The 22,414-nt window shown below is 39.9% G+C and overlaps 1 protein-coding gene across 1 annotated transcript in view; it reads right to left on the bottom strand.

Annotated features, from left to right (window-relative positions):
• sorcs2 (sortilin-related VPS10 domain containing receptor 2) overlaps positions 1-22,414 on the bottom strand; it is a 308,171-nt gene that overhangs the window by 142,194 nt on the left and 143,563 nt on the right. Inside the window, exon 3 of the mRNA XM_032583365.1 lies at positions 16,766-16,865. Within this exon, the coding sequence (XP_032439256.1) occupies positions 16,766-16,865 (100 nt within the window). The remainder of the gene's footprint in view (positions 1-16,765; positions 16,866-22,414) is intronic.

Below are 22,414 nucleotides of genomic sequence, written 5' to 3'. Positions count from 1 at the left end.
GTTTTATATGTATATATTCCACTTTAAAAAGTTGATTCTAGGAATGAAATTATATTTGACAATGTTTCGGCTTGGCTAAATCAGTGATAGTCCTGATTCCTAAAAGCAGTGGATGATTCTCTTTGTTGAGTGTTTTTAGCAAATCTGATTGACGTTCCATAAACTCAAACCATATTTAAAAAAAAAATGTCTGAACAGTTCAGAATGACATCGTTTCATTTTGACTAGTCCAAAATCTACAGATTTATTGAAATAGTGAAATTACTCTTCAATGTAGTCAAATTTTAACATCAACCAAAATAAATATTGGATCTGTCTACAAATAAATTTCCCCGTTTCTACTACCTCCATGAAATACAGTTCAAGTCACAAAAAAACTATCTTATCCATCCATAAAGGCTTGACAGCAAAATGTGTCGCAAGTACAACAACAATGCAGTGAGTATGTGTAACGGTAGCAAACAATCGAGTGAGATATTGTGCTTGAGTCTGCAATATTTTAATTTAATAATTGTTACAAAGTAACTCCGATAGCAGTATCACTACACACACACACAAACATCTGTTCCACAACTGTTGTCGCAACCACGTTAAACTGTGACACAACTAGTAAATAACGTACACACACACACAAAACAACACAAAATTAACTTACCTCGACTATTCCGTCAACATTGCCTGTGTGCCACATATGCGCAATATTCGTATTTCAAAGGACTGTTGGAAATGCAGTAACATACATGTATTTCACATATTGTGAAGTTGTATTTTTCATGCTAATGCCATATGTAGCCAATAAGGCTAACAGTGTCTGAAAGCGCAGGAGCTTCTTAAAGAGACAGAGGCCCAATTTTAAGGTGTCAAATTTATTTTAAGTTGTCTTTCATGTGTGCAACATTTTTACAACTCAGCGTAACAGTGACTTGATTATGCTTTAATAAGGCAATATATGAATGGAAAATATTTAAACCAATTTTTTTCCTCTCTGTTTATGTATGTCCTCAAAATAATACATTGGCCATTTCATATAGACTGAAAAACAATTGAATTTCTTGTTTACCCAGACACTGTTTAATATTTCCTGTGAGTTATGAACTTTATCATCTGTTTCATGGGAAATGGAGTCACGTGAAATTGAGACAGATGTAAAATAAAAAATACCGTTGTGGCTTCTGGCATAAAAGGTGAAAGTGGACAGATACTGCAGAACCCAGGATGATTTAAATGGGACCTGATGACAGTAGCCTGTGTAACTCTGTTGCAGCGTGCTGCACCTTAAGGCTCTGCAGCATATTCAACGTATTGATTTTGTTACAATTTATACGACATATCCAATACAGTTAAACGCAAATGAACTAATCTAAGTAAGTGAAAGCTCCCAAACTTATTTGCAGGATGTGTAAAGTCTTAAATTATAGCTCGCTTGTGTTAGGGTCAAAATGTAATTTTATGTAAGCAACTCATCTTAAAAGTTGTCACAATACAGGATACATTTTTATTGGATTTGTAGTATAAACAGTTTCCATTCAGATCAACTGAACACCATTAACCAGCAAATTAATCACCAATCCTCCATGTTTCCATAAAATGTTATCTTATGTTCTATTTTCTGAGACATAGGGTGTTTTCACGCCTGATAGTCCGGTTCGGTTGGGGATCAAAGTTGCAACATTTGTTACATTTTTTTTTCCAACTGGTGAGCTCTGCTTTCACTCTGCACTGTGTCAACCGAGCCAAACCATTCAAAAACAAAAACCTGTTCCCCTCCTCGCCTGTGGGGGCGAAGCACCAAAAATCACTCAAAGAAACAACATGGAAAACCTCCAAAGAAGACATGAGTGTAACTTTTCTCTTTGCAAAATGTAAACAGATATGGAGTGGTGTCGGATTTTCGCAGTTAGGATTTCTCCTTTGTCTTTAGGAAAAAAACGCAAACCATTTATCCTGCTAGCGCTAGACTCGCACATTTGTTTTTGGTTGTATTTACCCAGAATGCCCTGCGCTGTAGCCCACTTCCTGTTTTTGAAGTGGTCAACGGTCTGCTTTCCATTCACCTGTGCATTCAAACCGCATTGCAAACATTTCATTTAGATTATTCGGTAAATTGCTATGAAAAGTGTGACAAGTGTCCCATTTAAAGATTAAATCCAAAGTTATAGTGTCTCGTTAGGTTTAGCAGGTGTTTGGACAAAATTCTTTACATAAACATATATATTTTTTGTATTATTTACAAGCCAGGGGAGAGGCATTAACATCAGCAGCAGCTTCTTTCCTCCATGTTAACTCAACTCTTGGATTTCCTCTGAAGCGTCCGGTACGAGGCCACGTCGGAGCCAAGCCGCTCGCCGTAATTCTCGCTTTCACTCGCGCACGGATTTACAGCGGCGCCATGCATCATTAGCCAATCACGCCACTCTGTCTTCCTTCTGCTCTTTTATTCATCTGTTATTTATCACTCCATCGCCCCGCGCACTCCCCCGCAGTAAAACCGCCGCGCGTTCGCACGGGGATCAGCGGAAGGCACCGGCAGGTTTCAGAACAACTTCCCCGGCATAAATCACTTCCGTCGTATGCATATGCTCTCGTTCTTCGCTCTCGCACATATGAGCTCATCGCTTACAGTCAATCTCAATCGACTCCCAGCGTCGGGCTCGGGCTTTGTCTTCTTGTCAAGGAATGGGAGGAATGGGGGATAAGGAGGTGAGCAAAGCTATAGGATAGAGAATGGAAGGAGAGGAAAAGAAAAAAAGGAGGAGGGTTAATATTTATGATGTTAGCACAGAACAGACAGAATTTCTAAAGGTGGGAAGATGAAATGGCTGAGGAAGATTAAACGAGGCCGAGATATGGTAAAAAAAAAAAATGGAATGAAAGATAATAATAATAATAATAGGAAAGATAACAAGAATATGGGAAGGAATAACTGAGATATCTTTGAAGAAAAGGGAAGGCTCTGTTACCGGCAGCAACCTGTGTGAAAAAGTTACCATTTAAAAATGACTCAATATTATCATATTCTAGCTTTAAAGCTCTTTAATTGAAATTTGTCAAAGTGAAGTGAAGAGTGGACCCCCAACATATTCAGGGTTTGGAGACCACAACCATCTACAAAGAGCTAAAAATGTTTAAAACTATGAATTTTTATTCTTCAAACATTTAAAAAAATATCTTAATATGTATTAATACACTGAGTGGAAACCATGTTAGCACAACCACAGAAGCTAATATATACAGACTTCCTTGTTTCTGCTCTTAACAGTTTACAGCCAATCAGCGCTAATGAACATGAATGCCGCTCCTGGATTGGCTGCTTTACAAACGCCAGCCAATAGTGTGTCGAGTATCATTGAGTCCAAAGGTTTCAGCTTCCCAAAACACATTTCCTTTCAAACTCCACAGATAAGTGGATTTTCTGTGAATAATTTGGAGTCACGTTCCACAGAAACATCCATGAATGCTGGATTGTCAACATGCAGAGGTCTGCTACATTTCCAGGTCAGATAAAACATAAAGCATCACCGCCCCTCATCCACCTGTTGCTACAATCTTCTGGTAAGAATGGCAAAGACAAATTTGGCTACAAACACTGCCAGTGGAAAAAAAACTAAAATGTTCAAGGAGATAAAAGATTATTTAGTGGATATTTATTATCTATTTATTCAAATCAAAACTAGCAATAATGTCTCAAATTTTCCTTTTTTATTTTTTGTTGTTGCTGTGTATCGTGTCTGTTTATTTGTGTCTATATGGACCATGAGTCTGCTGAATAAAAATCAATCTTTAAATTTACCAACTATTTTTATGGACATCTGACATTATCTTTTGCTCATTTGTTACTATAAAAAAAAAAACTGTCGTAGCGCATTTTATATGATTCTTCTAAGGTCTTTTCAAAAGTACTGAAGTTTTAAGATGCCGGATCTTAAAACTTTATAAATCCTACAAGTTACTTACATGTCCCCATGACACAAATAAAACCACATTCATGTTTGTTTTAATCAGACATGGAGCAAGATTAATCCCTTGTGCATTAAGAATAACATTAACAGTAAAAAAAAAAAAATAAAGGTGAATATTTGTTTGTTTTTCTTATTTCTATGTAGGAGGCAAATTCCAAAAACACCAAGTCGGGATGCAGGAAGAGACTCAACTACGCAGAGAAGATCTTGCTGAGCTGCGAGAGTTAAAGTAAAAAACATAAATAAAAAATCTGACAGTCACGATCCCAAAGAATGAGTCACAATCAAAAATAGATTACGTTACAGGAAAGCAAATAAATTCCAGCTGGATTTAAAAAATAAAAAGTCATCTGTGTAAATCACTAAAATGGTTATAATCACTAAAACAGCCACGTTGTACTGCCACCGCTAGATAGATCAATAAACGGCCTCTGTGGCACAGCTGATGGAATTTCACCTAGCAACGACTCTGTAACCACGGACACAATAGGAGATGTCAGGAATGAATGGAACTAAATGCAATTTGCTTTAATTAGGACGAGGCTTTGTATGGCACTTAAAGGCAGCCTTCTATTTCTAATATACTTTAAATGCCAAATCAAAACTGAAAGACGAAAGAAAAATTATTTACTTTTGCGTACGTGATTATTTATTCGGGTGACTTGTGAAGCAGAAAGCCAGTCACACTGCAAAAACAGAAAATCTTACCAAATTTTTTTTTTTCTAGTTTCTGGCGCCAACATCTTAGTTCACTAGAAATAAGGTAAGTCTAACGTAAAACAATTGTCCCTTTTTTGCAAGAAATATGAGTCTGGTTTAAGTAAACAATCCCTTAATATGAATGATTATTTCACTTATAGCAAGACATTTTCTCCAAATTATGATTTAAAACAAGCTCCTAATTTTTGTTAAAAAGTTGTCTGCACACTAGTTTTGTCTTAATTCAAGTGTACTATCATATTTAAAGTAGAAACCAGAGCAAATACTTGGTAATATTTTCCATTTTTGCAGTGCATAGCCATCAGGATGAAACAAAAACAAAAGAAATCTTTTCATCCCACCTCTGTTTTCTGCACCCACCCTCATATTTTCTTCAGCCTCCTCCGACTGCGTTGAAATATTAACCGAGCCCCATTAAACCCTCGAGTCGAGAAAACACACACACACACACACACACCTGTCTGAAACTCAGAGTACAGGCACATACACACACACACCACAGGTTACGAGTCTGCAGAAGCTGCCCAGAGAAATAACTCAGAGCCGGGTGGGCCGGCAGATAGCGGTGCAAGACAGTAAATCTGTCCCTCTGCCTATTGATCGCAATCGGCAGATCGAGGTCAAGTCAATCCATTTAGGCTCAGTGTGAGAATGGTGGCTCAAATCCCCCCCCACTTCCCTCTCCCTGGGCTGAGCCGCCGCGGCAACAGAGGACAAAACACCAGGGTTTCTGTCTGAACGCGGAGCAGCGGGGTCAACGGGCGCGATCGATGCGAGGTTAAAGATGATCACGGCTAACGCCACGCTGTCATCTGAATAGACCGGGGTGGTAAGATTGATGGAGCTCCAGCAGCAGCAACAACACTATATGTAAAATTAGACATCATGGAACCAGGGGCTAAAAGCCGACTGAGATAACAGCAGAGCGGGATTAACCTAGAATGTTAAGCTCTTTTTGCAGAAAGGGCAGCAGTTGTTATTAATTTCCCGTTCTATTGTAAATTCTCTTATCTTTCCTCCATTAATAAGATAAAGTGCCTCGCACCACAAACTTCCATGTATTTTACTGGGAATTTATGTGATAGATCAACACAAAATAGTGCGTAATTATGGAGCCGAAGGCAAAGGATGCATTGTACCGAGAGCCCTTTACTCTAATACTCCTGAGTGGAACCGAATGGAGCCGTCAGCTAATAACTAAACTCTTCTGATCACAGAACACCAGGAAGACCAAAGGAACACATCAGGGATTTAAAGAAGGAGCAGATTATAAAAACAATAAAAAGGACGACTTTTTAATCCATCATATGGAAACAGGAAGTGTATAACGCAAACCTACTGAGATGCGATGAACTAAATTACCGTATTCCCTGGACTAGATGTCGCACCTTTAGTTGTGCTGTTCCTGTGACCAGCAATCTGGTCCAATTCATATCCGTTTCTTTTCCCTCCTTGTGACAGATTTTTTTGACTGATGTCTTAAATGTTGATTAATACTGATCTGATGACTAAGCATTATTGAATATTAGCTTTCTTTGATTAGCTATTAGCTGAACGCAATATGGTCAAAGCTAATGGGGGCTTGAAGAAGGTGTTGCTGGGAAAGGCTCATCAGCGGTGCAGTTATGGCTCCACGTAAAGTTCAAGAAAATAAGAAGTTACGGGTACAATTTCTTTGCCTTGAGGCCAGTTTGAGTAGCAGGTTTTTTTTTTTCATGGTGTATTTTTTTTCATATCTTTTTCATTTCTTTGTAACTACTTACATTATTTCAGTAACCGAAACAGAAAACTGGAGCTAAAGCTAAAGCAGGTCGAAGCAAATTCACGCGTTAGAATGAACTTTTTAAACTCCGCTCCCGAATCCCTTTGACAATCCGTGGTCAGATTTCAACAAAAATTGATTTCCGCCAACTTTCACTGACTGAGCTTCGGGTGGGCAAAACTGATGTGTGAAGACATCAGTTTTGCATCTGAATGTGGTTCAATAAATTAGTCACATGTTTTAGATTTGCGTTTACTGACGTTTGAGATGAAACTGTGAAGCGCTGGAATCCCAGTGTAATGCACTGAGCTTCTGCATGCTGGAATCCCAGTCAGGAATTATCTTTGTTTTTTTTGGAGGGTTTTTTTTTCGGTTTTACTGGTCCAAGTTACTGGGGTTGGACCAGTAACTTGTAAACTGATTGCAGTGGAGGGACTGGCTGGAAAGAAGACAGGAAGAGGACAGCGCCTGGCGTGTCGTAAAGAAAATCTATCGCCACCATAACCTGGGGCCTTCGGTTTAAAACACTCCATACAATGAATCTTAGCTCTTTCTCTCTCTCTCTGCTGCTTCTCCCCACCACAGTGACACACTATAAAAAAGAGAAAACGCATCTTGGTGAACTGTTGCGTATTCATCATGGAGAATTTAGTCTGGGAAATCCAACACTGCTTCAATATAGCTGCGTGGGTGGATCCATCAGCCGAGTAACCCTCAAGCTAGTATTAGCTTTAGCTTTTAAGGGCTAACCTCACCCCTGACTGTCCTCTGTTCGCAGCCGCACCACACACACTCATCTGTCGACTTATCAAGCACTGCACAGGTCTCAGATCAATGTCTGGGCAGCAGATAAAAGAGGGACCACTTATCTATGGCGCAGGAAACACGGCCGCAAGGAAACAATGGCGAAACGGAAGGTTAGCGTAGCTTCTCACTGTGAAACACTTGTTTTAGCGGCTCAAATGGGAAGACTTGTTTTAACATTTGCTTCATTTTGGGGAAAAATGCTCAGCTCTGCTTGAGAGAATTCAAAACAGGAGCTTGACTTTGTTTTAACAAACTCTGTTAGTTTCACAAGGAATGTAGCAGTAGTACAGCTGGTACAGCTAGCCAGTTCCAAGGAAAATAAATGGTCCTTGTGGATTGACTGCTTTGCAAATGCCAGAAAATAGTATCAAATAGAATTACGCCCAGTTATTCTGACTTCCCCATTTCTAGTCCCTTTCAAATATTTTAGATAAGCTATATGGAAAAATACTGAGTTATATTCCACAGAAAAATCCATCAAATTGTGAATCTGTGAATGCTGGGGTCCTCTATGTATGGAACACCTGTGCAACAGTGCAAAAATTATATTTCCCTTATAGATTCATTCTGTTTGACTTTGTTATGCAGCCTACAAATCTAAAAAGTTTTGAAACCATAACTGGCATTTTTGAGTAAAACGGCTGATTTAAACCAAAGCGGAACTAAGAGAAAAAGTAAATAACTCCGTTGTTAAGCCTTGGTTTAATTGTGATTAGGATAAGATTATGTCAGTTTCAGTATCCATGCCCATCCATGTAAAACTAGTAAACAATCAAACAACATGAGGTAGACTAAAAGATCTCTAACCAGAGCCCACCAACTCACTCCAACAACGCATTGTCCTCTATAGTCAGGTTTGGTTGCTAGTTGGTTACAAAGACTTTACAGACTCTGCGATTGGTTGGGCTTTTGTATAAATCATGGTGAGCCATTCTATGAGCAATCAGAAATGTAAAAATCAACCAATCATAAGTTTCCTCCAAGTACGTTGGATGTACAATCTTACAATTTTTGCCATGTTCCATCCCACCGTTTTATCAATTTCCATCTTGTGAACATTTGATCTCCAGATTTGCGTATGTACTTTCGGTGTAGTCTATTTCCTGGTAAGTTTGATTCGTGGAGGATATATGACAAACTTAAAATGTGTCCTGTGTTTTAACCTGTAGCAGCTGTCTTTTCTTTTGCCTTTACATTTCTGGAATTGCATGCAAAAGACGAGGGGCATGACGTTCCTTGGTCACTACTGATAAACACGTGTCTATAAACGTATGACTGCCCTGGAGAGGCTGTAGAGAGAGAAGCAGAGCTGCTCCTACACCAGTCTAAAGAAAGAATTGAATAGTCTTGCCTGAGATTACAAAAATCGCTCAGCATCACAGAAATGTCTTCTGAACACCGTCTCTTCACATGTGAATATCTTTGAAGCTCTTTGAACTGCCAGCAACTGAAGTAATGTGAATTTGCAGCATCATTCAGTCTATTACTGTTTTCCCTATTGTTCCTCCTTTTGAAACTCTTTTTTTTTTTACTTACATTAAGAGTCTTACTCATCTCGTTTCACCATCTCTTTTCATATTTTTATGGCTTTCATCTCAGCAGGTGAATAAAGGCAATTTAAAAGTGCATTTGATTTGTTTTTGCATCAGTCTGGTGATTTTCATCAGATTCCATCAGTTCCTGTAGCTGCGTCTAAACCAACAAATGTAGCTTCTTAGTGGAATGTGTTTGGCATTGCTTGTTGCGCGAGAAAATGTTTAAATAGTAGAATACCTAAATAGAAAGACACTCGTTTAGAGATATACTGAGAAAAATCAATTTCAATTTGCTATGCCATCATAAGGCATGTTACAGGGCTGGCCGTGGAAATTAGGAAACCAACTCTTTTAATTTTGTGTTGACATGTTGCAATTTTATCCCTCCCTACTTCAATTATACTCACATAAAAGAGCTATTTTGTGCCCAAGTGCTACAGTTTTGGTTTTTAAGTGTTTTCATTAACAATGACGATGCGGTGCACCTCAGGTATTCACGTGAAGAAACAACAAATTTCACAGAAAACGTGAGATGAAAAAGTTTATGCTTTTTCTTAAACAGTTTGGGAAGTTTTGGGGTTTTTTTCTGTTTTTTAAAAAAAAATTCTAAATTATGTATGAAAACCGTAACTTCGCTTCTCATAAAGAAACATTGATGACCATCCGAAAGTTTATTCTCAATTTCCCCAGAATTCCCTCTAATTAGTCAAATTTCCTTTCTGTTTCATAGGTCAATTAATAACCCTGGAGGGAGCGATAACAGGTGTTAATAACTGACTCCATTATTGAGCCAGATAGTCAATAATTGTCAAAATTACTTGATGAGCAGCAAAGCCTTAATATTGTGATTTTGGGAATAAATCCATATTCATAAAACATTCCTCTGCGCTCTTTAATGAAGTGTGCAAATTAGATTTCCTGATAATTACATTTTCGAGTGACAAAATAATATTTTATTAAATGAAACTGGTGTTATTTCAATCGATAATTACTCATTCAATCGCCAATTAACATCGAATTCTGTCCCCTAGGAATTTTCTCCACATTTACCATTTCTTCCAGTACTGTCCAGACTCATTAAATCCAATCTTTAGAGAAAAACGGTATTTTGTCCGTCTGTTGCCTTGGTTACCCGTTTCTCCTTACAAAACAAGTTTATAGCAAACAAAAGAAGCTCTTCGCGACTGAGGTAAAAAGATCTGAACTCTGCATTACTGACCTACACTGTATCGTATTTCACTGCAAACTCCAGTGCACACAAACACACCACACAAGAGCGCAGCTAATTGTGTTGAGCCTAAAGAGCCAAGCAGGAATGACGGCGGCCACTTGAGAGGCTTCCCTAGTTATTAGGCACTGTCAAATTAATATTATAGAGCAGACTGAACATTACTGCTGAGCAAATCCGGGCTGTATTGCCACAGAAGGACTTCCTGAAGAGGAGGAAGCGTAAACCAAAAGGAGAAAGATGTAATGCCAGAACATGGTTTGTCTTTGAAGCCTCCTGACAAGTTTCTGATGCTTTTAGGTCATGTCCTTGCTTCTTAGAGATTGACCCTAATGCTGGTTTCAACTGATGGCAATCTAGTGCCGTAGAAGGATCCAATCAGGTTACATTAGTCTACAGGAGAGCAAAGAGAAAAACTGTACAATCGGAGGCTGTTTGCCATTTCTATGGCGCCATCGGATGTTTTTACGTCTCTGGGAAGGTTCTAGATTTAAATTTGCTCACCAGTCTCTTGCACAGTTCTCCTGGATTGGTGTAGGCGTGTGGGCGTGGGTGGGGGTATGTGTGTGTGTGTGGTTTTCTATAAAAATACACTCAGACATCAGGAGGCACAACGCCTCAGCAGGGATCCACTTTGGCTAAGCCGTTAATGGACCAAGAAATCAGCTTCGGAATCCGCTGGAGGCCTCTGGATTGTTTTAATTCGCACCCTCAGCTTGGGTGTCTGAGGTGATTTGACCACAGACACAGATCTCCCCCCTAAGCTGCTTTGCTACAGTAAGTGGAGAGGAAAGCCAAGAAGGCACGAGGTGCAGGAATAATAAATTAACGCAGAAAGCATGATTAATACATCTATGAGAACGTATTATCACCATGACAGATTTCTTGTGTTTTGGCTTTTTTTTAAATATTAAAATATTTTTATTGTTGTATTTTGGAGCCCATGAATGACTAAACCCTTTGAATATTTGAGACTCCATCTTAAGACATTTATAATTGCCTATTTTAACAGTTAAAATATTTGGAGTCAGGTTCCACAGAAAATACGCAAATGGATGATTCCACAAATACGGAACCGTGACTAGACTTGAGTACACTGCATGATGATTATGACCAACTACAAACAAAATGCAGTTTTCAAATGATGATTTCTTTGTTTTTCCAGGTTGCTTTTGGAAAAGCAATCCAAAGCAACATGGTTTTCTCAGAAAAATTGATTGCAATGAGTACCTGGCTGTAGCGACTCTTAGCAGCAACAAGCGTTTGTGACAAGCCTCCTTCACAAACACTTAAACGTATGCCTGTTATCTCAAAGGTGAATGAATGACCTGTTTAAGGTCAGTTTGAAGTTTGACAAGGTCATTCAAAACCCTTTATTTTGCACTTCAGCTTATGGTCACCAACTTACGGCCGGGCTTTCTCTTTTAAAGGTAGAGCGTACAATTCATAGTTCCATCAATAATGGAAAGTTGCCCTGGTCCTGATGCTGCAAAGTAGCCCTAGACTATGGCACTACCACAAAATATGACTCCCTGACCTTTTTTTCCAAAATGTTTTAGTTTAATGTCAGATGTAATAAGGTGCACACCTTCCAGAAAGTAAATTTTTTATTTTTGTTGCAAGTCCATAGAAAATTTTCCTTAAAGTCTTTTGGATTATCAGGACGTGTTAGGGCAAAAAGTCACAGTAGGCGTTTTGTCCTTCCTTTGCTCGGCCTCTCACGTCCGTCATTGACGGCATTTTAGCCCAGCCCCATTTTTCTCATTGAGTCGTGAACTTTAGCTGACAGCGGTAAAAGCCTGCTGTGGTGTGGGAGTCTCCTGTAATCTCCTGGATGAGTGGATGTGCTCTTGGAGTAATCTTTGTATCCGGACAGCTCCTAGGAAGGTTCGCCTCGTGCTCCGTCTTTTATCCGTTGATCAATCAGGGCTCTAATTATGTGGCTTGCTGTAGATCCAAAACCCTTTCTAGGCCTTTGGAGCTCTTTAGGAGAATGATGGACATCAACCACTTTGCTTGTCATCTGTTGTTAAAGTTCTGTAGCTCAGAGCATGATGTGTTGGGTGTTGAGATCTTATATCCAATAAAAAGCTGTTATGCAGTGTTTTTATCTAATTGGGCTTTGGTGAGACTGAGAAAACGTGTTTGATGATCTCAAACATTTAAGGGTGACCAAAAAAAGACGGCAAATTATCTTTTGCTAGCACTGTAATTGTGGGTGAAAGTTTAAGGATCTTTCTATTTTTTTTTTACTTGATGTTAACTACGGTAGTGTACCCTGTTCCTCATGAATATAAAAGAGAATTGATCAGCGCACTCATCCAGGTGTGAAGCTGAACCCGTCAGACTGATGGGACGAGATGCTTGTCTGAAAGTGCTTCAAATGAACTGGAACCGATGCGATAGCGTAAGCTTGTCTATTATCTAGTCTGGCAATAAACCAGAGGACGGAGGTTGAAAGATTAAACCGCCGTGGGACACAATCGATGGTGTGTGTATACCTTCAAACTCTTAACGGAGATCCATAACACCGTGACGTTTAAACAGCCGAGTCTTTACCCGACTTCACCTCTCTCCTTTGTTTCAGAGAATCTTCTGCTCTCAATCTGCACCTGTAGCACATCCGTCAAACCCTCGCCGCTTATTAAAGCAGGTTTTACTCCAGCATGTCAGGCGAGGTGCTGTAGCCTTTGGTAACCACTTTATTTTTTGCTTCTTTCTTGGATCTTTGTGTTGATTTTTCCTCAGCATCTGGTCTTTCCGCCGCAGGTTCACCAACCCTGCTCTGCTTTGATCATCTGTGGTGAGTTCGCCCTCACCCTCCTACCAGTTGTTGTCTTGCCAAATCTCCAGTTCCACGGGCTCATTTCAGGCTTTTGAGTTTTTCGCTACCGTACTCCAGCGTCTTTAAACATACAAACATGTTTTCATAATGAATACAAGGCTCTAAAAAAACATGTTCAAGAGATTGCGTCTCTTGAACATTTCTGATAATTGCTCGCCAGCAAAGGCTGGGAAAGGTTGGACATGTGCGGAGGAGGGATAGTTCTTACACTGAACAAAGGACGATGGATACGGACAGTCACACTTCCTCTGCAGAATAAATCAATTTGGAGGGGGTTAAAAAAAACCAACCCATTTTCTACAATTCTAGGATAAGATCTGTCTGTAAACTTGTTCTGATCAACTGGCTTGACAACGTACGAGTCAGAGACAACAACAGGATGGCGTGAGTAGTAAAAGTGGCCGGAAAAAAATTATGTGGACTAAATAACCGGTTTTAAAATAAATATCTTTAAAGAGAGTCACAAAAGGCGAAAGACTTTCTCCTCTCCTCTGATCGGCCACTTCATGGCCAATTGGCCATCTGGAAAGATGGAACACAGTCTAGTTCAAGGACCAGCAGGTGGAAAAACTATTGTCTTACGAAGGCCATTATTCAGATCAATTTAGGATGCGATTTCTTTGGTATTTTAGTCATATTATTTTTAAATGATATTTGTTCTGGAGTTGTCTTTGCCATATTTGCCAATTGTGCAGAGTGACTGTGTCTGTTTCTGTGGTTTAGTTCATGTTTTTCATCTTAGGCAAGATTTTGTGCAAATAATTTGGAGCTGCAGTTCCACAGAAAAACACAAACAGACGAAAGACTGAACCACAAACATGCCTATGCTCCATGCCTTACATCACCACTTAATGGGAACTTTCAGGTGGATGCTCGGCTTCCTTCTTTAATCATTTTTTTTTCTTGCAGGTTTTTAGACTTTTAGGCATGATAATGAATGTCATCTTTCTGAAATACAACCCCAAACACAATTTAAATGGAAAACTGTATTTCTAAAAAGAATAAAATATGTTCTCTGTCCTGTCAAGTTGATTCTAAAAACGATGTGGCTCTGAGGACGTAACTCTTCAGAATAAACATGTCTTAGATGGGTTTGTATCCCCATTATACATTTCTTGACATGTTTTGGGAAATTATAGTTTGTTAGTTTGGGGTTTTTTTTACTTTCTTTTTTTATGTTTTACAGTTTTTGAATTAAACAAACTGAACATTACTAATATACTAATAAAAGCATCTAGTTGGACGAAGGCAAATTAAATAATAGAAAAGTAATAGAAAGTGTAAGACATTCAAGTAAAAGGCAATTTCAATTGTCAGACATTCAGGCATATTTTCCATTTGTAACAGTATGTCTTATATTTATCAGCTTTAAGTCTTAATAAAAAGGTCAGTCTCTCCATTGTGTGAATTTAGTTGATTTTTTCCTTTCATTCCAGAGACGATCCACATCTAGCCAATAGCGAGTTCTGGTTTGCTTTGCCTCTACTAGTAACAATAATAGAAGATATCTGATTTTTCAGGCCTTCATGTAAACTACATAAATAAACTACAGTGAAATCACAGATAAAGTTTAGGTCCATCAAGGAAATCATAGCTAAAACTGATCTGAAAGGAGCAGAAAAGTTGGAAGGTACCATTCCCGCCTTCATCACCAGTAAAGACTGGCCAAGTTCTAGAGCAGTACCACCAGAATAGCACCTTCGGAGGCGTTTGCCATGCACTTGAACGTTCATTTAGAGTCAATGCTAAGAATTTAGCAACAGAAAAATAGACTTGTCCAAACACTTTGGGCTTCCAGAGAAACTGAGCTTGGTGTATTCCGCTCCAAGGTTTATTGGTGCTGAAAAGCGTCACGGATTCTCGGGGGTCTTCCCCTGCAGAGAGTCTTGAGTGGCTCTTTAATGGAAGCCCCAAAGAAATGAGAGAATGAAAGGCAGACACCGTCTCTGTCTGAAGACTCACCTCGGTCTAATTGCCTCGACTCCTATCGATTACCTGAAACCGCCTCACACCTTTTCGTGAGACCCCTTTACACCATGTGTAATCCCCGCTCAGAGCTTACACACCCGCTTTAGCCCGCATTGATCTTCGACGCGAGTCAGGTCATCTTTCAAATATGACGACTTAGAACTTCTCATGGCAGAAAAATAGTGGAAAAACTGCTGGATTTGCAAGTGACCCAAGCAATTGACAATCTGCCTCTCGACAAAGAGACAGTCCCTCAAACTGCGGTGTTTAACCAAAGTCTTCCCTTCACACACACACACCGACATTCGGCATGCAGCGCTGAACCTGAGCTTCCATCACTCGCCTCCTGACAGGCCCGGGGGTGTGTTTAAGGAGCAGCTTGATACCCAGCACCTCTTCCCAGACATTCCACTGTCACAACACACACGCTTCCCGCCAATCACCCTCTTCCCTCTGTGTCTGGGTCCGTCCCCGAAGGGAATTAGGATGACTTCATTCCCATGCAATTAAATGCTCTTGCACAGTCTGGTCTACGGCCTTCCGGTGGGGGTGTGCGTGTGCGTGTTTGCGTAAAGAAGATGCAACGGGAGATTCCTGACAGACACTCGGAGTGGAGACTTGGAGCAAAAAGGCGGGTGGAGGAGGGGGGACAGTAACTGGATCTAATCTCTCTGAATCTCCTCATCGATTGGAGGAACTCTGGACTCGCGCGATAACGTCCGACTGTTGGAGCGGCCGCCACAGTTGGCAGTTCGGCTGCATCCCGGCTTAAGTCGAATACTGTACCATTTGGCTCCGTCGGCAGCTTATCTGCTGCCTGCTTGTTTAAATTCACCAGGGAACTGCAGCTGCCCATGAACTGAATGAGTTATTTTGATAGGGTGTGTGTGTGTGTGGCCAAAAGGCATCGCAGCGAGCGAGAGAGAGAGAGAGAGAGAGAGAAAGAAAGAGAGCAAAGATTTGAAAATTTGGAGTTTAATATCAAGTGGAATGCTGATGTGCAAAAGCAGCATGAGTGGTAACCTTCGCATTTCAGCAAACTTCGAAAAAATTAATCAGTCCCCCCCCCACCCCCTCCCCCCACCCCTCAACTGAAGAAAAGAGTTACTCCAGTATTTTAAAAATAACTTCTAACAAACACAAAACCCCCACTTGATAACAATAGTGCACCTCCAATTAAGTTTCTTGTATTTTTGTTGATAGAGCAACAGGTCTGTTCATTCATTCACCATAACTGTCACTGTGTGGGAGCCATTAACTACAGGTTCATGCATCGCTTCAATTTCAGTAATTACTATTGTGCTTCATACACTTTGCCATGAATCTAGTTTATACTGAACAGAGCACTTTTATAAAGGGCCTGCAGATGCAGACGATGTTTGTAGAAGGAAACCATCACCATAGTTAAAATCTCTCACTAGCAATGTTTTCACCAATTGTCTGGAAATTTTGAGCAAACTTTTAAAATGATGCAAAAAAACTGGTCGTGCAAAGCGTAGCTTCATCAGATGTTGTAATAAATTCATGGTTGTAATAAACAGGAAGTGGAGGCTGCAAGCCAGCGTGGGGCACACAATTTCAGGAAAGTGTTGCTATCGGAAAGTGGTCATAGTTTTGTCGTTGGCGATGTGACATGCCATCTGGAGACGTAGAGAAAGAAATGCAATTCCATTTAACTCCGACAGCGGAGATGGGTAAATGTTGGCTGTGTCAAAACCTACTAAGCAGTTTTGTTTCCATTTCTCTTTTGGATCAGTATCTCTTTTTTGAAGAGCCAAAAACCACTTGAAATGAGAGCAAAAACTTTTTTTTGCAAAACTGAGCAATTTTGTAGTTCAACCTTTTCTAATGCGATACTTCAAAATGGGCAAAACAAAACAACGGAAATGCGGCCAACGTGTCAAGTCGACCCTCGTTTTTGAGACAAATGAAATCTCCTACCTTCTTCTTGTTGGTTGGACAGATGTAGAAACTGGTCACCACGATGGTTGTCCCTGGGATCAGGTTGAGTTTGGTGTAGGTCGTCCCATAATCAGTGGACCTGAAAGACAATCCACAAAATAAGAAGCGGGGAGTTAGTTAATTTGGTGAGAAGTTTATATTCCATCACAGACATTTTAGGCCTTTTAATGGAGTTTCTTTCTGTATTTGGTTGAGTTCATTTCAGCTGGTTTGTTTCAAAGCTTCAAAGCATGGCTCATGTTTTATCTTTTTTTTGTGTGAAAATATAACGTCAAGGTTTTAGGAAAGGCCGTTACGGTGTTTTGATGCTACCAGATTTTATCAACTGATCTGACCTGTTTTGTGCTTGGAGTCACCAGTTTAAGGTAAAGTTATCAATGAAGCCATTGATCTCTTGCAGTGCACCCCTTACAAACAGTAAGAGCCTGACGCCACCACCATTAGCATTAGATATGCTTAAAACCTCACATTTACTCCTTCAAGCATGTCACTGTGGCCAAATGATACAATAATCGTCTCTTTTGTCCAAAGAGGTATTTGAGTTTTCCCTTCGGAAAGGTAAGTTTTGGTAGGAATGTTAAAGCAGCATTTTGTTTCTTCGTCATGACTCTAGTAGGTGGCAAACGTTCATGAAGTTTCTAGGACTCTCCAGTTGTTGTAGAAATATTTCATTGCAAGCAAATGAATCTTGTTCTTGTCAAGGTTTAATACATTTCTAAACCTGCCAATTCTTGTAAAATAGCTTCAATTCTATGCATAATCATCCTGCCTTTAGAAAAGAGCAGCTAGAGCAAATTAGAAAAATCCCAAAATTAATGTGACTTCTTGTCCATAATGAGACTGCATCGGAGCTTTTCCAATGTCCTTGTTAATTACATGACATCACAAGGTTTATGCAAACAGTTTTTTTTTTAGTTTGACTGAAGCAAATATTGATTTATAATGAGGATTTGGAACCTTTCATTGTTCCATTAGCCCCCAAACAGTTCTATCAAGCAGCTGTGCCTCGACTAAAGTCCTTTAGATTGACGGATCTACCAGCAGGCTGGTGAAAGACTTGACCTACTTGTTCTCTCACACTGCCCTGGAGGCCAACCCCACATCAGCTCCCCATTCACCACATTACTGGTTTATGTTCTGCAGGCTGATCATGGTGACAAATCAGGAACGCCTGGTCAAACTGTGATTGCCCCGGTGACGCATAAACGGCCCCTGGCTGGCTATAAGGTACTGACCGATCCTCAAATCTGGCAGCTTTAGAAGCAGTTGTCGAGTGTAGTGTTCATGTGAGATTGATGGCCGGCCGCTGTAATGGTTCTGAAGTCGGACTCCTGTTAACCCATCAAAAAGGGAAATAAATGTTTTGAGCAGGTTTTTCATCCCAGAAAATGGGAGGTGATCATAATGTTGATATCAATATAAATTGTTCCACTTGCTGTAAATTGCTCTGAAAAGCAGACATCTTGTCTTTTTGGTTTTAGTTATCAAACACCACATTTTAATTTCAAAGATGACATGAGAAAACACACTTCAGTTTTTTTTTTTAAATCAAGGTAAAAAAAATTTAAGGGGAAAATGGCCTTGCGTAAGAACAAAAGTAACTGTGCCAGTAAAGTTAATGACAGGTTGTACCATTTTGGGCAAAAACAACTCCCATCAAGCTTTTTTGATAACTGGTAGTCAATTATAGAATGTCAAATAAAAATATGCAACATCATTTCAATCGGAATTAAATCCATACTTTGACTGTGCCACTACAAAACCTTTGCTGTTTTTCATTTGATTCACTCAAAAGTGGACTTGCTGTGTAACCGAAGTGGCTTAAGGTCCCGAACTGATGAAAGGACATTCACCGTCAGAATTTTCTGGTGCAAAGTGGAATTTATACAGCTAAGTATCTCAAAACCATCATACTACCACCACCATGTTTGACTACTGGCATAAAAATAATTCTCTGAAAAGCTGTGCTAGTTTTATATCTCACCTTCCAGTGAGCAGCATCATCAAGATGTTCTTTTTGTAAATGTGAGACAAATCTGTTATTTCTGCTTAGGATTGGTTTTAACAACGTTGGTTTTTATCTCAGTTTCTTCCTTGCAGTAGAGTGACGTTGTTCGGCGTTCTTTTGAGACGTCCTGGGGGACATTATGTGCTCCTGGAGTAATTTTAGCAGATTATCCCTTTATAAAAAGCCTCCACACTATTCCATGATTTGACCTTTTGTACATAATGGCTGCCAATGCGTTTCTGTGGAGTCCCAAAGCTTTAAAAGGGGATGACAGATGTTATTGAGATCTGAACAATGTGATGCCTTTTGAGACCTTTTAAGTCAAGTCAAGTGTTTACTAAAGTCCTGTGAAATTAACACCTAGCTTTATGTGTTGATTCATTTTGTCAGTGAAGTTAAGAAACAATCAGTCCAGGTGAACTGTCTTGGCTTCAGGTGTGTTTTGTGAAAGAGATTTGAGGCAGAGGAGACGCTGACCCGTTGGTGTAGGAACGGTGTGCTCCTGATTTATAGAGGGCTCCTTTCCTATCAGACGTTGTGGTGGAGCGGGGCCCTTTGTTTGGCCTCCAGCTTGTCCTTCTGCAGTCTTTTCTGGGATGGTGAGCGCATTGTGTACTTTGTCTCATTTTCGAGATTGGAGCTTTTTCAGATTCACAGCACAAAAATATATTCGATGTGAATAGTTTTGTTCCAGGTTTATCACAACAGAATCCATTCAGTCTCGCCTACTACAGGTTCTAATGGTGTTTGCCAGTGAAATTGAAGTAAACTCTAATAAATGTGATTAATCCCAGTTATTCATAATTCATAAAGTGGAGATCACATTCTGAGTTAGAGCCAGTTTGCCTTGGATTGCTGTTTTCGCTTTAATAAATGAAATCATTGTTTGAAAACCGCAACCTTTAATCAAATGATCTTTGTCTGCCAATAACATATGTTTGATTACCCGAAGAAGAAAAAATTCTATACTACACATTGTGTTTGGTGAAGAAAACAGCTTCTGAAAACATTCACTTCGTCTAATAAGGCAAACAAGACAGAATAAGTAGAAAACGAGCAATTACAGCCGGTTAAAGCCTGAATGTAGCTGGAGAGCAACACGAAGATAGGAATCAATAAATACAAATGTTTCTTGTGCAGTTTTGACAGCTTTAAAGGACTGATTTCAAAAACACTCAAGGGAACACAAGAAAGGAAAAGCTGCAATGTTTATCTTTGGGTCAAGGGTCCGGCAGGAGGGGGGCCTCGGACGGAGAGGTCTTGATGAAAGAGAACGAAGAGCTGGCACATCGGCCTGGTTAAGGATGAGAGGATTTTCTCCTTTACACAGTAGGACGCCAGCCGCTGACAGACACTCGCACACACACGCCGAGACACACACACACTCGAAGCCCTGTTGAGCCGTTCTGCAATCAGCTCTCCCAGAGAGCTCCGGCGCGGCAGCAGAAAACAGTTGCTTAGCAGGGGAGAGCCGTTTCTCTGCAGTGAGCCGCCGAGTGTTTTCATCTGCCCAGACGGCGTGCGCGCGCGCGCGTGTGTGTGTGTGTGGTGTTTAACCTGAGATCACTCGGAGGACGCGGACAGGATCACTGAATGATGGCTGTGTTAGCAGGGAAGGAGCAGAGCTTTGTGCTTATCTCTGGAAACCCACTTGTGGACAGAGTGAAAGAGCTGCAGGGCGAGTGTGCAGAGAGGTCCGCTCAGGTGCAAGAGAGTTTTAGTGGAAGTGTGTGAGATCCTGACTGGGCTGGCAGATTTAGTAGCAATGAGCCAGGAGGATTGGCGTAAAGGGCCAAAAGAATCATGAATAGAACTACGTCGTATATTCAGTGCTGTATGAAACTATAAAGATCCTATGAATATTTTTTACACTTCCTCGCATAACTAGAAATTATTTTTACGCATTTAATTTGGATTTTTATGATAGACCTACAAAACAAAGTAGTTCATAATTTTAGAAGTGAGGATTGTTTTTGCTTATTTTTTTATAAATAAAAATCTAAAAAGTGTGATGTGCAATTGTCCAGTGGTGGGCACACATCTGCCAGACTGCTAATATGCTAATAGCAAAGCTAATTTCTCATTTAGCGCTTTAGCTAATTTTGAAAACATTTAGTGCACTTAGCCTCCTCTAAAGTAATATTGGAAGGTAAACTCTAAAGTACTAATTTACGTGGCTGTTTTAGAAAATATCTGTTGAATAAACTTTGACATCTTCGTTAACGTTTTGGTTATCGACTTTTAAGGATTCCTCATGCTCTTATTTTGAAGTGGTTGAACACGGTTTACGGAGCAGTTCCGCTTCCTGCGGTGCTGCGGATGACACTGTTCTGTACCCAGAATGCATTGCTGTAGTATTACAGTCTGTCGGTTTACATTGAACAGTCTAACTACTGATGTCGTGTGTTTTCTGACTGAATCCCAATAATAGATTGAAAGTTGTGGTTATAATATGACAAAAGGTGAAAATATTCAAGGCTTATGAATATATTTTGTATATTTTTTTACTATTTTCATGTTCATTTCCAGCTCGACTTACTAATATGCGTGATTCTGATGCATAATTTAGATCACAGAATAGGCTGAATGTTAAGACATTTACAACATAAAAAGGCCAACGATTGTTTATTTCAAGAGCATAATAGTGTAAAAATATTCCACAAGTATGAAAGCTTTTCTCAAATGGGATCTGATATTCAGGATTTGTTGCTACTATTGACCTCATTACATTAGCTGCACTCTTGTCTTTCATTGTTAAAATTGAAATATTGATTGAAAGAAGCCTTCTAAACCTCCTGGGAGTTGTTAGCCAATATATATTATCCAACACTTTTACTTTAGAGCCATCCAGAAGGACCAGAGGAGACCCTAAAAGCTGTATTAAAATGTATTCATCCACAAAAACCAGTCTAGGGTGGTGCATCTGCCTTTTGGACCAATGACTCTGTTAGAGTGCATGGCATCCATCATGAAGCATCTGAAATAACCCATCAAAATCTTGTGGGTAATATCACTAAAGGGGAAATGAGTTGTTATTGGGTCTTTCAACATCATCCATCCTCTTGCGACTAATCTGGGATTGAGAAACAGAGCTCAGATGCATCAGTAGAGGCTTCCTTCTCTTACGCCACTTTGGCAAACTCAAGTCACTTGGTAAACCCCAAGTTTTTACCATTCCAGTCAAGAAACATTGTCCCTCCAGTTTGTCTTCTGGGTCTCCTCTCAGTGGGTCGTACCTCACCGTCCTAACCAGATGCCCAAGCCACCTCAACTAGCTCCTCTCAAAGTAGATAAGCAGCAGATCAACTCTGAGTCCCTTCTTATCTTTAAGGGAGAACACAGGCACCCTGTGGTGGAAACTCATTTCGGCCGTTTGTGTCCTCAGCCTTGTTCTTTTGTTCCCTATTGCAACCATAGATAACAGTAGAAACAGATTAAATGGTAAACCTCTTCACAACATAATATACCAATCCACCTATCAATGTGCCACTAAACTTTTCTCTCATTTGTGTAGAAGACCACAATATACTTAAACTCCTCCACTTTGGTCAGGATTTTGCCCAAAGAGGGCACTTTACCCTTTTTCAGCTAAAAACTGGAAGATAAATTATGGATGACAA

The sequence above is a fragment of the Xiphophorus hellerii genome, chromosome 14, assembly GCF_003331165.1.
Source record: "Xiphophorus hellerii strain 12219 chromosome 14, Xiphophorus_hellerii-4.1, whole genome shotgun sequence".
NCBI lineage: Eukaryota > Metazoa > Chordata > Actinopteri > Cyprinodontiformes > Poeciliidae > Xiphophorus > Xiphophorus hellerii.
The sequence above is the reverse complement of the archived record's forward strand: the minus strand, read 5'-3'. Positions and strand labels throughout refer to the sequence as shown.